This window comes from Thunnus albacares, chromosome 17 (assembly GCF_914725855.1).
Source record: "Thunnus albacares chromosome 17, fThuAlb1.1, whole genome shotgun sequence".
Classification (NCBI taxonomy): Eukaryota; Metazoa; Chordata; class Actinopteri; order Scombriformes; family Scombridae; genus Thunnus; species Thunnus albacares.
In genome coordinates this window covers 4,171,581-4,189,536 of record NC_058122.1, presented here as the reverse complement: position 1 = coordinate 4,189,536, position 17,956 = coordinate 4,171,581, and the positions used below count along the sequence as shown (strand labels likewise).

At 37.5% G+C, this 17,956-nt stretch overlaps 1 protein-coding gene across 1 annotated transcript; it reads right to left on the bottom strand.

Annotated features, from left to right (window-relative positions):
* Window positions 1-3,377: 3,377 nt before the first annotated feature.
* LOC122967209 (DELTA-actitoxin-Aas1a-like) lies at window positions 3,378-9,846 on the bottom strand. Its single transcript, XM_044331739.1, has 4 exons — window positions 9,625-9,846; window positions 8,482-8,600; window positions 4,256-4,387; window positions 3,378-4,161 (listed from the first exon to the last, which is right to left on the bottom strand). Exons 3-4 carry the CDS (start codon window positions 4,375-4,377, stop codon window positions 3,735-3,737), a joined length of 549 nt encoding a protein of 182 aa, XP_044187674.1. The 5' UTR covers window positions 4,378-4,387; window positions 8,482-8,600; window positions 9,625-9,846; the 3' UTR covers window positions 3,378-3,734.
* Between the last annotated feature and the right edge of the window lie 8,110 nt (window positions 9,847-17,956).

Below are 17,956 nucleotides of genomic sequence, written 5' to 3'. Positions count from 1 at the left end.
ATTTGCACTAGCTGCTGTTTGCAATACTTCACCAGGGAAATTAGACTTTGATATACCAGTCAATATAAATCATTTGTAAAATGTGATATTGACTCACTTCTGCACTAGGAAATTATTATGGGGAAGAATTCCCTTAGACTCTCAGATTAAACAGATGGTATTGTGAAAACTGATCTGGTCCTCCAAAATCAAAAATCATCCAAAAATGGTGAAATTATTCACACATTTCAGATATAATGTTATATAAAACAAATAGTTTATGAAGCTCTTACAATCTGGAGTCATGTGTTACACATTTTGGAAACATATGACTTATGATGACCACAGTTTTATTATGTTCATATCTGTCATAGCCTTGTCAAACTTACTCTGGTAAAATTCCCCCACACAAATATTTTTATCTTCTTCTACAAATGATCTATTACATTTAATAGAAACTGTGGTGATGTTTATACACATTATATTTAAATTGAAACTTTGCAGTACTTATCAATCACAATATTGTTATTATTAATTAATGATGGAGATAGATACCTGAACATTATGTGCCATTTATTACTTATAGAATATTTATTTATTTTATTTTTATTGATACTGACCCATAATTACTTTACACTTCTTATAGTTCAAGTTCACCCAACAGCAAGTGTGCTCACAAACACATAAACAGGCTGGTTTTGTAGGTGTATCAAGCATTTTAAATTTTACACAGAACTAATGTTCAGAGTCTCGTACTGAACCAGAACATGTATGCATATTTTCAGAAAAGCCAGCTAAGGACTCACAGCATGAAAGGTTATATCAGTGATTCACACTGAAGTTGTGTGAAGTTTCAGCAACACAGTTTTAGTTTTAGTTGCAACAATACAGAGACAACAAGACAATATAAGACAAGAAACATATCTACTGTATGTTTATGGTGCTAAGGAGAAACAGCAGTGAAGCTAGGCATGTAAAGTGTGTAGTAGTCAGACATTGTGGCCATGATGGTAACAGTGTCACTGTTATGGGTGAGATCGGGGCCCTTTGCATTGCCTCTGACAAACATTGTGTGTTTTTGGACATCTCATGAAAAAAGGCAGTGGGGGACTCTACTTTCATCATTACCATGGTTACCCAGCACTACACATAATATGCACAGGTATTTGTTTATCTATAATATTTAAACAAACAAAACAATGTTTTAAATGGAGTTCACTGTAATATCTTAATTTATCCTCGAGATCTTCCAGTGAGCCAGGGTTGCATGTTCAGAAATCTGAAATATTTAAAATCATACAGCAATATGCAGTATGTGGACCTACCTGGCTGTTCTTACCTGGGATGAACACCTCTGAGGGATGACTGGAAGCTCTGGCTGTCAGGCATGAAAGTGCCCTACTTATATAGCTGATGGTGGACAGAACCTGTTTCTGCAGAAAGTCTCCCTCCAAACAAAATGAATATCAGTTTACACAACTGTCATCACCTATTCCTTTCAATCCATGCACACACACGTCTATTTTTCATTACTTTCAATTCACACATTCTTGATTTTAATGACAATGAATGAACGAATGAACAAACACCTACACAATAAAGAAATCTGCTTGAAATATTTCTCATAAAAAAGTAGAATTGGATAAATTGATAAATAGTGTAATCTCTTTTCATCTCTTTTCATTAATGACTAGTTTACTTAAAATTGCAGTCAGTAATAGTTTACTTAGTTTAGTTTACTTACTGAAATTTTACTTACAGAGATTCACAAATACTGCTAGTCAGTATCAGTCACTCCTTAGTTACCTCAGATTTCAAACTTTTTAAACAGACAGAGCTGGTCCAATTCTTTGGTAGATATACTCCACATTCCCGGGCCCCCTGAACTACCCACCACTTATTAACACTTTATGATTCTTGATTAAAAGCCAAATATAAAGAATAATAATAACAAAACTATGCCTTAGTTTAGTATTTGTTTTTTCTACACACTAATTTTTGTCTTTCTGTTTCTATGTTATTGAATCTCTATTTTTCCTCTTTCCACCTTTTTCAATATAAATGAATACTCAGACACTGTTTCTAGATGCTTTACCAGGAGTTAGGTAAGCAGATGGATATCAATTTAACTTCTGTCATACAAAATTTGATATATGGCCATAACTGTATGTAAACTATAAAAAGCATGAATATTTAAGTGTGCTCACTGCTAAAAAAATTGCATGTGCAAACACTGTGAACAGATTAAAATGCCTGGGAATATTAAATGTTTGCATGTGAGATGTATGGGAAATGCCATTGAAGTGTTCAAAGCAGTTGAAGCATTGGAGCACTGAAAGGGCTCAAACGTCTGTTGAAGTTTAAGATTTTAGTTTCAAGTTTAAGTCCTGTTATTGTATGCAGTTGAATTGTCATTTTGTATGGAAACACTGAAAGTAGTTGAACTAACTATTGAGGAGTAAGAGCTGACAGCAGGTGAATTGTCCGTTGCACTGTAAACAATGAAGTACCAAAGATAGTTGAAGTGTGTGCACTGTAAATGGTTGAAGTGTCAGTTGGTATGTAAGCAGTGACAGCATTAGACATGTCAGTTGAAGTGTCTGATGCTTCAAGTTTCAGCTGATGAGTAGACACTCAAAATAGCTGAATTGTCAGTTGAAGTGTAAGTGCTAAATGCAGTTGAAATTTCTATTGAAGATGAAGCATGTGCATTGTAAGATGTCGATGTTTCAGTCAACACTGACAGCTGAAGTGTAAGAGCAGAAATGAGTTGACATTTCACCTTGAGAGTAAAAAATAGTTAATGTTTTAGTTGACATGTAGGCACCGGAAGCATATAAAATGTCAGTTGAGGTGTAATTGTTGAGAGCAGCTGAACTGTCAGTTTGAGAGTAACATTTGAAATTGCAGTTCAAATGTAACAGGTGAAAACTTAGAAAGTAGTTGATCTGTCAGTTGAAGAAGACATGACGTTTAAATTTCAAGTGAAGTAAAAGAGATGACAGCATTCATCAAAATAACAGTTAAATCTTGTGTAAGTAATTAAAGCAGTTGAATGGATGGGTGATTTGAAAGAAGTGAAAGAAGTTGAAGGTCAATGAGGAAGCAAGTGCTGAAAAACGCTGAAATTTCTTATGACAACTAAATGCTCCAGTGGGAGAAAAGTGCTGACTCATTTTGTGTTTTTAATGGAAAACAACACCACTTGAACAAGCACTAACCGACTCTTTTGAACATGTTTTTATGAAATATGTTCAATAACATTGATGTAAATGAAGTGGTTGCCTTACTTCACTTTGAAGCTCAAGTATGTCTTTGATCTTCATTTTGACACATAAACTGTGCATAAAAGGTAGAAATTTTCGCAGTGACAATAGTTTTGAAAACCTTTATTTTTAAAAAGTTAAACAGCTGAACCTCGATGCCTGTTTCTCACAATATCCAAATCAAGTTACATACATGTACATGCATGACACACATATTAAAAACATTGCAAATATTGCAGTTTACATACTGTATGTCTATACCCAGACAGTATACAGAAGTGGGCAATGATGCGGCACTGCTAGACTTCTTCTGGCCCGGACAAAATGGATGTGAGTCTGAAATGGCCCACATGTAAAATAGCAAATATGGCCCATATATCCCAAATCAAATGTGGGCCTTTGTTTGTAAAGATGCGGTGCTCTTAAGTATGTGTATTCTGGATGTGGGCCAGTTCTGGTTTATCTGGTTTGTAATTGATTGACATTTTACTATTTAGTCACTGAGTCCATGACTTGCACCTTAATGATAGGTTGGTAGGAGTCTGACATTGTTGCCATGATTTTAACACAATTACCCTTATGACTGAGAGATGGGCCCTTCGCTTCACCTCTGACAAATGATGGGCTGGTGTTATAATACATGTCATAATAAAGATCATGATCACACTCTTTGCTCTTTTCAAAGATTCCCACTGCGTACCAGTTTGAGTACATATTGAAGTCATAGGGCACAGAGAACATGACAGCTATTTTCTCAGTGGGCTGGTCTTTATCCTTCTCCAGGACATCATAAGTGAAGACACCAACAGATCCACATGCTGTGTGAGCAGTCTTGCTGAATTGCGCGGCGCCACATTTGGAAGATGCAATGAAAGGTGGCAGAGGTATGACACAGCTTCCACGCTCAATGTGTGTCCTAGTTATAGGAACAGCAGAACAGTCCTTATGAATTGAAGATATTTGTTGACTATTTATCTTAAGATAGATGTGTGAAAAAATGTGCAAAATACCTGGGATTACAAAGGCTGAATTTGCCATCATTCTTAATCTCAATGGTGCACTGGCGATGTGTGGGAGCAACTCCAGCAATTGCATCACCGACCGTTACTGCCGCCTCAAGATATCCAGCCATAATGTCTGTGCTAGAAGAAGATCAGTTCAAAGACACAGAGTAGATCCCTTAAGTTTTGTTTTAACAGATCAACAAAAAGTGTTACATCAAGCAGAAAAACAACAGCATTGCTCATTTCTTCACACGGTTAAAATGCTACAGTATGATCACTTTTTTACTGAAAAATAACCTCTTGCGGTTGTTTGGATAATGGATGCCCTCTCTAAGCAGCAACAGAAGACATAGTTTGATTTAGTTATATCATCCCCAAACTCTTAAAGTGGAGGTTGGAGTTGGTGGTTCACCTTTACGAACAAATAACTTTGACACCACAGATAGTGGTTCAAGTTGTAGAACACATTTTCTGAATAAAATTAATGACATTCATAAATACACTAAACTTGGAATGGAATGAGTGAGGATTTAATCAGTAATGACCTGATAAATGATGAATCAATAATTGAAAAAAAAATTGAGGACTGTACTGTATATAGTAGATAATGAGTTACTAGAGAACAGACTGTAAGATACTAAATTGATGAATCATCATGTAATTGACGTACAATTTTCTTCCTGACTTGTTGATTAACACTGAATCAAATGACTACAGGTCACTCATTGTGACAAACTATAACAAGACTGTAACAAGTCTAGCTACAGCCATGCTAGCAGCCCTGTGAAGTTTTACTAGGCACACAGTGTTTTGAACTAAATCCTAACGTCAACATGCTCACAATGACATGTTAACATGATGTTGTTTAGCAGATGTAATTATATGTTCACCATCTTCACTTAGTATTTTAACTCATGGTAGCTCAGACAATTCAGGGCTAGACTACTCTGAGAGCAAGGACACAACATTTTGTTATACCTATAGGCATTTTTCCCTGCTAGGTGCAACTGAAAGTGCCTTACATTACAGTCAGTTAGATACTGATTTCATACAATATCAGAAAGCCTTGTCAGAGCCATCAACAGTAACTCATGAATATTAGATCTGATGATCTTAAACCATAAAAACAGGGTAGAAGACAATTTCAAATGTATAAAATCAATTGCAAATGTTCTCCTATTGACTGCCACTGAAAACAGCACAGATGAGTCATGGAGATACTGCTGATTCTTACAAGTGTAATTTTTAAAACTACTTTAGAAGAAATTACTTGAATGAAAAGTATACAAGCTCTGAAATCCAGAATAAAGTGCTCAGAATAGAGTGCTTAGCTGATATGGTTCTCGCACAGCACATATGCAGTTACCACTCAAAATTCGTAGTCATTTTTGAAACAATGGATCCTTGATTTCAGCTGAAAAAAGCAGGCTTTTCATTTCTAGTCAACACTCATCAGTTTTACCGGCTGAAATGACATTTAGCCACTTATCAGCTGAAACTATGTAGCTACTTACGCTAATGTTAGCTCTATGAGTTGGTTGAAAATGCTGTCTCCACCTTATTACTGTTTATTAATGTTTCCAGCTGACTCCTTTAAAATGAGAATCTTGTAAAAGGGTCTGAAATATGCACTTGATGGACATGATATTGTACTAAAAAAACATCTCCCTGACAAAAAAGTAGTATCATCACCAGTTGATGATTCATGCAAAAGACGAAGCATAGTTCTTGTATTGTAGTATAGCCTCGAGCTAGTAAAACCTAATCATAAGTATGATAACAATGTAAAATCAGACTATTAATTCTTTTAACATATTGTAACTCTAATCTGTCTGCTTAGCTTATATGCTTGTTTCTATTTTTGAATTTCCACTTTTTACACGTTACAAGAGAAAAGGTTTTTAAAATGAGGACTATATATATTTGGCAGACATAGTGTATCTAGTATCTAGTATCTAAGTAAATTGGCTATGGTTGCTGGAGCCGATGCTCAGCAGCTTGACCTGATATCTACATTAGATCTGCTTAGGCTTATCTAGGCTTGATGAGCAGCTTCTTCTGAATGCCATGGCCCACTCAGTTGTCCAACCAGTGTTTATCTAGTGGAACTAGATAGTTGGTACCAGATTGTGTATCTAGTTCCACTATCACTCTGTTATGAGAGGCTTTTCATGAAAATGTCCCTTGACCTGTCTTACCAAAGAAAAAGCATCCCAGAACCAACCCCCTCTTTACCTGCATCCATGCACTCAAGGTTGTACCAGTGAATAGCAGCAAACAGAAACAAAACGCACCTCCCTTCATTTCCATTACCCGTCCCTTCTGCCATTACAGTTAGTTTTGTAGTTGAGTCTTTTTGAGATAAATGTTTACAGCCTGCCGTGCTGTTATCCTGTGTTGCTCTATGTAAAATGACACAGCTAAAAATTAAGTGCAATGATTCCATGGTATTTAATAAGAGTACTGAGTTCTTACTCCTTCTCAGGTTGCAGCCAGGTGGAAATTTGTCACTGAAGTTTGCATGATTTTTAAAAAAAAAAATGCTGTTCCAAATTATACCATTTTAAAACAGAGCATGTCTGCTGGTGTAGTCAGCACAGTGGGTTTGAGTTCAATGTTCAGTTTTTCCTCTGGAAACATAGGGTTGGTGTGATTTACCAAAAGGCTCTAATTTTGTTTCATCTGTCCAAAGCACATTCTCCCAGAAGGGCTGTGGCTTGTTAACATGCATTTTGGCAAAGTCCAGTCTGGCTCTTTTGTGTCCCTATTAGAAGTGGGGTCTTCCTGGGTCTTCTACCATGGAGCCCATTTACATTCAGACAGTGACAGATGGTGCAACTTGAAACTATTGTACCTTGAACTTGAAGATGAGCTTGGATCTGTATTGAAGTTTTTCTTGGTTCTTTCTCAACCATTCAAGCAATCCTTCTCTTCAATCTCGGGCCACTTTTCCTCATGACCACATCCAGAGATGTTGGCTACAGTTCCATCAACCTTAAAATTCTTAATAATATTGGCAACAGTGGTCACAGGAATGTCAGGCTCTTTGGAGATGGTCTTGTAACCTTTACGTTGACCATGCTTGGCTATTACCTTTTTTCTAATGTCTTCAGACCACTCTCTAGTTTTTCTTCTGTTTTCCATGTTCAATGTGATGCACACAGTGCCACAAAACAGCAGAGTGAGTAATTTTCTCCTGGCTGTGTGAGTGATTATAAGATTGAAAACACCTGTGATACTAATTAAAACACAATAGTCTCCTTAAAGTATCACTACAAATCAATTATTTCTTACAACTTCTAAAGGGTACCAATAATTTTGTCCAGGCTATTTTAGAATTTCTTCGTGGAATAAGCATGAATTCAGTTGTTTTAACAACTGCATTATTTTAATAAAATGCAATAATTTCGGCCACATCTGTGTATATATATATATTTATATACACACACACACAAACATACATACACACATATATATATATATATGTATATGTGTATGTATGTATGTATGTGTGTGTGTGTGTGTGTGTGTGTGTGTATATGTATATATATATATATATATATATATATATATATATATATATAGTGTGGGGTAGATGGATGGATGGTGAGCAAATTTAGGGTTAGGTTTAGGAATATGTAGATGTATAGATTATTATAAACTTAAAAAAGTGACAGATTTCAGCTTTGAATGCTAAAGATACCATTTGCATTTCATGTTCCATGTAGTAATCTACATGATAGCAGAATCAAGGCTGATGCCTTCCACATGTCTATATCGAATCGTTGGCTGTCCATGTCAACCCGCTACAGGCTCTGGTTTTGCAGGATATACAATTGTAGGCTGCAGTCAATGCCACATTATGCAAAGCTTGTCTCACAAATAAGAATATCAAACAAAATTAGCACAAAAAGGTGGATTGTTTTCAAGTTTTTACTACTTCATCAAAGTTGCAAAAAATTAACAAGGCAGTGTTCAAATCTGTCTTATATTACACTGTGTGCGAGTAGTGACAGCACACCAAACATTGGACTTGGCTGAGCTTAAAATCATGTAATAATCAGGTCTTGTAATTTTGTAGTTTATTAAATTAAATGTCAACCAGTATTAACCAATACTGAATTATTTGCCATGTTAACTAGACAGGTTTCTTATTAACAGATTGATGTTGTCACTTCTGCAAAACGTAACTAGCTTTTCTGTGGCGTTCTGTGTCAGAACAACCTTCTTACCAAATGGGTTAGATACTGGTGTCTCTCACTGTGGCAGATGAAGGAATCTGTTGAGCGCAGATGATCAGATATGATCAGATGATGGCAGACAAACACACCGTGGCTCCTTGTAGCTCACTCTAAATACAACATAGAAACAGCTTTAGTGATCAGTTCACTGAAGGTTTCAGGTCCTAAATTTGTAAAACCACTATAGCAAAAGTAACTGGTGTAAGTTTTACCTATCACCCTCAAAATACAAATATACTTTACAAACTGTCATATTACCTGGAATCATTCGCCTGATGTGTTGGCTGACTGTAATTGTAAATGGTAAATGGACTGCATTTATATTGTAACTTTCCAATATTCCAGCAAAAATGTCATGGAGGAAACATAATGCCACCCAGATAATGTTTTTTTATCAACATAATGAGGAAACATTGTCAATAAACATATCTGGGAAGTTGCAAAATGTCAATACTGAATATATCAGTGTATCAGTGTATCTCTTTTACCTACAAAATCTGCTCTTGCAATATAACATGCACTTGTAACAGCTAACTACAGCATTGTTAAACTTTGTTATGGTTATGTTAAGGCACTCACTGCACTTGGTTAAGATTGGGAAAAATTGTTGTATTGGCCTCCTTACAACTTCAGTGGTGTACATACAGTAAATATAACACTTTATTCATTAAAAAACATTACCTGTGAAAATAATCCGAATAGAGATTATGTTTCTTAGTTGACATATTCTGGAAAACAAAACTATATAGATGTAATTTCATTGCCCTTAACCAAGTGTTAATTGCCTAACTTTAACCATATTTGCCATAACTGCAATATTTCTCTAACTTTAATCATACTGTAATTGTCGTGCACAGATAATGTAAAAAGAAAAAAAAATTTCAAAAACATTGGCATTGGATGTTAAAGAATGTTGTTATTGAATGTGGTAATAGAGTAGTCTTATTTGTGTGTTTTTACGTTTTCCTGAAAAAGGATTTGTATTATCTGGTGGCACAAATACTGACTGTTCTTTATAAACAGCAATGGAGAAAGTGGTGTGATATATACAGCTAAAAAAGGTTTAAGGCAAAAGGTCAGGGTGTAGGCAGATTTTATCCTCTTTAGTATGCTATTTAAATTATTTATTCTCACCTGGAATGAAGACCTCTGAAGGATGGCTGCTCCAGCTGTCAGGCTTAACTCTGCCAGAAGATTCTAAAGGGTTCACAAACTTTCAAGCAGCACTGTATTTCGTAGTGTCACAGCACAGGGTCATGAGTTCTCAGGCTATCCTCTGAGAAAATGAAAGTAGCCAACGAAACCTTACCATTTCTCCATTTCAGAGAATTAACATCATGAGTTAGTGGAATGTGGTGTGAATGCAGAGCCTTTCTTATTTACAGGGACTTCCTGTTCTCTGTGGTTGCATTTTGAGACTGTGGGACTCTATTTAGCACACACTGAAGTCTATAATTGTTGCACCAGTTATCATGTTGGACCATTTTAAGCAACGTTGTGGTGTTCTGAGATCTCAGTTACTTTGGTACGTACAGTATTATCACGGCTACGAAAATAAAACACTGGTTCTAATAAACTGTAGTTTTCCTTTAAAAAGCTGTCATTAAATAAAACCAAACACAGAATGGAAACAAATGAATTGTGAGTAATAGATTGAAGAAAATAAATTAGTTACCATAAATATTGTGCTGTCTTAACACTACTTATCACATAACGACAACAAAAATTATGTCTTTAAAGGCACCCTGTGAAGTTTCTGACTACTAGTAGCACTATGGAGCAATGTTTTTAAAAGGGGGTCCCCATGTTGTTTATGTTGTGTACAACACGTTTGTTAGACTTTAATGATACACACAGTGTTTTTTGGTGAGTGAATGTAAACATAACTTTTGTTTGTTTACAAGAAAGTTCCATTGGGCCAATTTAAGAACAATACTTCCTGAGACCAAGAAGGACCCATAAAAGTTTTTTAAAAAGTAAAAGACCTGAACAAGGAAAGACCAAACAGCAACTCAAAACAGACACTGAATAAATAAATAAATAAATCATTGAAAATTATGCGAATCATCTAACTCACACAGTCCTGAAAAAGTTCACTGAAACTACTGGATTTTCTGGTGATAATGACAATATCTCCAACCATAACAGATAAAGCATGCAGGGACAGATTAGACATGCAGTAATACACACAGTGTTTCTATTTCTGCTTAATGATAACAAACACATATTCATCATCATTTCTGTGACTGCATTACCAAATCCAATAAAATTATGGGCAACATTTTATTTACAGGTCTGTTATTTGCTTAATTTCTTGGAAGTTTCATAGAAAAAAGCCATGTAATTTGGTCTGATTACAGGGAAAGGGACACCATGTTCTGAGACTGTAATTTTTTGTTGTTTAAAAGCAGTTGTTGATTTCCAGAAGACTTACCATGAAATAAAAGTTCCATTTACACCCAAGTAAACATTTGTTCTTCATTTGAATATGTTTACTAGGAAATTAAGTATTATGGACCAATAAGATAAAGCATAACCAAATGATGCATCTATGACTTCACTAAATGTTTTTGGTTTGATATAAATATATATAGTATCTCTACTTTTCCATTTGCCTGTCTGCTTTAATCACTCTGTAAAGCCTCTTATACATACAGCAGTAATACAGTATACAGTGCTGCTTGAAAGGTTGAGAACCCTTTAGAATTTGCTCTATTTCTGCATAAATATGACCTAAAACGTGATCAGATTTCCGTTCAAGCCCTAAAACTAGATAAAGAGACATCAGTTAAACAAATGAGACAAAAACCTTACACTTGTTCATTTATTTATTGAGGAAAATGATCCAATGTTACATATTTGTGCATGGCAAAAGTATGTGAACCCCTAGGATTATGAATTCATTTGAAGGGGAAATTACTGTCAGTTGTTTCAATCAATGGGATGACAATCATGTGTGAGTCTGGGAGGCCTTACTTTATTTAAAGAAGAAAAATCTGGGTCTTCACTGTCAAACTCTGAGTTTCACAACACAGGTTTGTGGAAGTGTATCATGGCTCAAACAAAGGATATTTCTGAGGATCTTAGAAGAAGAGTTGCTGATACTCACCAGGCTGGAAAGGGTTACAAAACCATTTCGAAAGAGTTTGGACTCCACCAGTCGGCTGTCAGGCAGATCGTGTACAAATGGAGGACATCCAACACCATTTTTACCCTCCCCAGGAGTGGTTGAACAACAAAGATCACACCAAGAGTAGGTGTGTAATAGTCCGGGAGGCCACAACGGACCCCAGGGTAACGTCTAGGAAACTAAAGTCTCTCTTGCAGTGGCTACAGTCAATGTTAATGAGTCCACCATTAGGAGAACATTGAACATCAATGGTGTGCATGGCAGAGTTGCAAGGAGAAACCCACTACTCTCCAAAAAGAACATTGCTGCTGTCTACAGTTCGCTCAAGACCACGTGGATAAGCCAGCCGAGTCAATGTCCTGACCTTAATCCTAAAGAAATGCTGTTGAAGGACCTGAAGCATGTAGTTCATGTTGAGAAGCCCACCAACATCCCTGAGTTGTGACTGTTCTGTAAGAAGGAAGGGGCTAAAATTCCTCCAAGCCGATGTGCAGAGCTGATAAACAGTTACCGGAAACGTTTGGTTGAAGTTAATGCTGTAAAAGGGGGTCACATCAATTACTGAAAGCAAGGGATCACATACTTTTGCCTCCCACAAATATGTAAGATTGGATAATTTTCCTCAATAAATAGATGAAAAAAATGTTTTTTTTTTAGTCTTATTTGTTTAATTGGGCTCCCTTTATCTAGTTTTAGGACTTGTGTAAATATCTGATCATGTTTTAGGTCATATTTATACAGAAATACAGAAGATTCTAAAGGGTTCACAAACTTTTAAGCAGCACTGTATTTCGTAGTGTCACAGCACAGGGTCATGAGTTCTCAGGCTATCCTCTGAGAAAATGAAAGTAGCCAACGAAACCTTACCATTTCTCCATTTCAAAGAATTAACATCATGAGTTAGTGGAATGTGGTGTGAATGCAGAGCCTTTCTTATTTACAGGGACTTCCTGTTCTCTGTGGTTGCATTTTGAGACTGTGGGACTCTATTTAGCACACATTGAACTCTGTAATTGTTGCACCAGTTATCACGTTAGACCATTTTAAGCAATGTTGTGGTGTTCTGAGATCTCAGTTACTTTGGTACGTACAGTATTATCACGGCTATGAAAATAAAACACTGGTTCTAATAAACTGTAGTTTTCCTTTAGAAAGCTGTCATTAAATAAAACCAAACACATGATGAAAACAAATGAATTGTGAGTAACAGATTGAAGACAATAAATTAGATACCATAAATATTGTGCTGTCTTAACACTACTTATCACGTAACAACAACAAAAATTATGTCTTTAAAGGCACCCTGTGAAGTTTCTGACTACTAGTAGCGCTATGGAGCAATGTTTTTAAAAGGGGGTCCCCATGTTGTTTATGTTGTGTACAACACGTTTGTTAGACTTTAATGATACACACAGTGTTTTTTGGTGAGTAAATGTAAACATAACTTTTGTTTGTTTACAAGAAAGTTCCATTGGGCCCCTTTAAGAGCAATACTTCCTGAGACCAAGGAGGACCCATAAAAGTTTTTTAAAAAGTAAAAGACCTGAACAAGGAAAGACCAAACAGTAACTCAAAACAGAAACTGAATAAATAAATGAATAAATCATTGAAAATTATGCGAATCATCAAACTCACACAGTCCTATTAATTGATAATTACAATATCTCCAACCATAACAGATACAGCATGCAGGGACAGATTAGACATGCAGTAATACACACAGTGTTTCTATTTCTGCTTAATGATAACAAACACATATTCATCGTCATTTCTGTGACTGCATTACCAAATCCAATAAAATCATGGGCAACATTTTTATTTACAGGTCTGTTATTTCCTTAATTTCTTAGAAGTTTCATAGAAAAAAGCCATGTAATTTGGTCTGATTACAGGGAAAGGGACATCATGTTCTGAGACTGTAATTTTTTGTTGTTTAAAAGCAGTAGTTGATTTCCAGAAGACTTACCACGAAATAAAAGTTCCATTTAGACCCAAGTTAACATTTGTTCTTCATTTGAATATATTTATTAGGAAATTATCAAGTATTATGGACCAATAAGATAAAGCATAACCAAATGATGCACCCATGACTTCACTAAATGTTTTGATTTTACATAAATATGTATAGTATCTCTACTTTTCCATTTCCATCTGCTTTAATCACTCTGTAAAGCCTCTTATACATACAGCAGTAATACAGTATATTTCATAGTGTCGCAGCACAGGGTCATGTGAGGTAAGATGAAGTTCTCAGGCTATCTTTTGAGAAAATGAAATAAGCTAAAGAAGCCTTCCCCTTTCTCCATTTCAAAGAATTAACATGATGAGAGTTAGTGGAATGTGGTGTGAACGCAGAGTCTTTTCTTATTCAGAGGGACTTCCTGTTCTCTTTAGTTTCATTTTGAGACTGTGTAACTCTATTTAGCACACATTGAATTCTATAATTGTTGCACCTGTTATCACGTTAGATCATTTTAAGCAATGTTGTGGTGTTCTGAGATCTCAGTTACTTTGGTATGTACAGTATTACCACGGCTATAAAAATAAAACACTGGTTCTAATAAACTGTAGTTTTCCTTTAAAAAGCTGTCATTAAATAAAACCAAACACAGGATGAAAACAAATGAATTGTGAGTAACAGATTGAGGAAAATAAATTAGATACCATAAATATTGTGTTATGTCTTAACACTACTTATCACGTAACGACAACAAAAATTATGTCTTTAAAGGCAGCCTGTGAACTTTCTGACTACTAGTAGCGCTATGGAGTCATTTTTTTAAAAGGGGGTCACTATGTTGTTTATGTTGTGTACAATACCTTTGTTAGATTTCAATGATACACACAGTGTTTTGTTTGTTTACAAGAAAGTTCCACTGGGCCGTAACGACAACAAAAATTATGTCTTTAAAGGCACCCTGTGAACTTTCTGGCTACTAGTAGCGCTATTGTTACGGACTAGTCAAGTCTAGGGGATTCAGTATTAAGAACCAATACTAGTCCTAACCTGGAGGGTGTAGAAAGGGAGAAAACGTGGAAGAACACAGAGGAAGACGGACTGGTTTCCAATGTTAGAGACAGACAGTCTGGAGGTGGGTTATCTTATCGGGTTCCACACCCACTAGCATTTCAAGTCCCTCCGACTCGGCCTCGCCAGCACTGGGCGTTGCTCTCGTGAGCCGTGAGCTCCTTCTAACGGTTCAGTTCAGTTTTTGGTGGTTGGGGGATGGGTCCCCGAAGAACAAAACTGGTTTTACTCAAGGGTCCGGGTGCAGGAAAGGTGTGAAGCTGTAAGGTCTCGAACGCTTCTAAAAAGGACGTCTCTCTGGGCTTTAACTCAACTCGTATCACTTTCAATGTTCGCGCTTTCCCAGCTGAGCCTCATCACGTTACTCCAGTGGCTGCGCGCGCACCTCACCATGACGTCCTTTTATCAGCCCGCAGCTTAACCACACCCCCTTGTTATCTTCTCAATGAAAACCAGTCCAGTTTAGGAAAGGGAAAGGAAGAAAGAGTAACTATAAACCCCGCCCCCTTTACTCCTAACATTCCTCCCCCCTTACAACAAAAAAAAAAAAAAAAACCCATCTGGATCCCACCTATGTTTTTTTTTTCCTATTTTATTTTATTTTATTTTTCAGCATTTTCTCTTTTCTTAAATACAACAATATACACATCACATTAGCACCCTCATTACTGGCATGTCTAGTCTCTGATCCTTAGTATAAAAGGTATCTTATCACTAGTGACATGATTAACGTCTACTCTGGAGTTATGCCTATCAATGTGAAAGACTATACCAATGTATAATGTAATCAGTCTCTTGACTCCAATACACATGCATTACTATAAACACTGCACTCACGGCTTCTCACCACATGTTCATCCCCTTGACAGGGTGTCGGCAATAACATTTTCTTTGCCTGGTAAATGCACTACTGTCAAGTTATATGGTTGCAAAATTAAACTCCAACGGAACACTCTCTGACTGGACATTTTGAACTTGGATAGGAATGTCAATGGGTTGTGGTCAGTGAGAACCACCAGATCACCTCCAGCACTACAGACATACACCTCAAAGTGTTGAAATGCCGGAACTAGAGCCAGGGCCTCCTTCTCAATGGTAGAATAACGTTTCTGATTCAATTTTTTAGAGAAGTAGGCAACCGGCCTATCTATCCCTGACACATCAGTCTGTAGTAACACTACCCCCACTCCAACATCACAAGCATCCACTGCCAGCTTGAATGGGACAGAGAAGTCCGGAGCCACCAATACTGGTTCACTAGCTAGGATAGCTTTAACCATTTCCAGTGCTTTCTGACAGTCTGCCGACCAGCTAAACCTCACTCCCTTCTTCAGCAAGTTTGTTAGTGGTGTTGTCACCACTGCAAAGTTGGGGACAAATCGCCTATAAAATCCATACATGCCCAAAAGGTGCATTAGCTGACGTTTCGTTTTTGGAACAGGCATGTCTAAAATGGCCTGCACCTTGGCAGTCCTTGGCCTCACCGAACCTTGACCAACCTGGTGCCCCAAGTATGTGACCTGCCCCTTTCCAATCTCACACTTGGGCAAGTTGACTACCAACCCTGCTTGCTTAAGCCGTTCAAACAACTGTCTCATATGTTGCACGTGATCAGACCATGAAGAGCTATAGCAAACCACATCATCTAAATAGGTTACAGTGTTCTGTAATCCGGAGGTTACCAAATTCATTAACCTCTGAAAGGTTGCTGGCGCGTTCTTCATGCCAAACGGGAGAGCTCGACAGCGATACAAACATTCCTGCGTCACAAAGGCAGACACGTCTTTTGCCCTTTCCGTCAACGGCATTTTCCAGTAGCCTTTTAACAAGTCAAACTTTGACACATACTGTGCCTTGCCGATCTTATCAATGCAGTCTTCTAACCTGGGTATGGGATACGCGCCAGGGACTAAGGGAGAACTCCATTCACTTGAGCCTTGTTCAATGACACCAATTTCTTCCATATAAAGCAACTCTGATTTCACCTGAGCCCATTTTTGTGGGTTAATGCGGTACAGATGTTGCTTAATGGGGGTTGCCTCACCAGTGTCTACATCATGGGTTATTAACTTCGTCAAGCCACGGGTATCTTTAAACAAAGAACTATACTGGTCCACTAGATGTACTACATCCTCTCTCTGCTCTGTAGTGAGGTAACTGAGTGACTCTATGAGATTGGCCAGGGCGCTGGAATTCTTGAGCCTAGCTGTAACAGGCTCCAGTGACCCAACATCATCATCCTCACTTGTCTCCTCTTCCACAGCAACTTGAGAGGTTATACACACATGGACGAAGTGTCACGGGTATAATAAGGTTTCAAGAGATTGATGTGACATACTCGTGATTTGTGCCTCCGGTCGGGGGTCTCAACAACATAATTGCAAGCACCCACTTTCTTGATAACCTTATATGGACCATAGAATTTCACCCCTAGCTTATCTCCACCCATGGGCAACAAAACCAGAACCTGGTCCCCTGCCTTGAAGGTACGTTTCACTGCCTTCTTGTCATACTGAGCCTTCATCTTTCCCTTAGCTGCTTCCAAGTTACTCCTGGCCAAGTCACAAGCTGTATGCAGCCGGTCCTTGAAGGATGCTACATACTGCAAAACCCCACTGGGAGCGTCTGTCTGCCCGGCTGACTGCAACAGCTGTTCTTTCACCATCCTCACTTGATGTCCATAAACCAACTCGAAAGGGCTAAAACCTGTAGCCTCATTCACAGAGTCTCTGATAGCGAACAATAGAAATGGCATAGCTACATCCCAGTCATTTGAGTAACCAACACAATAGGTTTTAATCATAGACTTTAAAGTCTGGTGGTACCTTTCGATCGCACCTTGGGACTGAGGATGATAGGCAGATGACATAATTTGTTTAATTCCCAGCTCATGCATCACTTCCTTAAATGCACCAGAAGTGAAGTTGGACCCACGATCATGTTGGACTTCAAGTGGTAACCCTACCCTAGAAAAGAAATGGAGCAGAGCCTCCACTATGACCCTGGTTTTAATTGACTTCAATGGCACAGCCTCTGGAAACCTTGTGGAAACATCCATAATAGTCAGGAGGTACTCATTCCCTTTCTTAGTTTTTGGCAAAGGGCCAACACAATCAATCATTACTCTTGAGAAGGGTTCCTCCATGACCGGTAGAGGGCAGAGGGGAGCAGCTGGAATGGTCTGGTTGGGCTTGCCTACCACCTGACAAACATGACAACTACGACAGTACGACACCACATCCTTATGCATTTTGGGCCAGTAGAAATGTCTGCTGATTTTCTCCTGAGTTTTCCGGATGCCTAAATGA

Excerpts from the sequence above, each read along its gene's own strand:
- LOC122967209 (XM_044331739.1), bottom strand. The coding sequence starts at position 4,377 with ATGGCTGGATATCTTGAGGCGGCAGTAACGGTCGGTGATGCAATTGCT. Across the intron at positions 4,162-4,255 it reads TTCAGCCTTTGTAATCCCAG|GACACACATTGAGCGTGGAA; the intron begins GTATTTTGCACA and ends TCCTATAACTAG.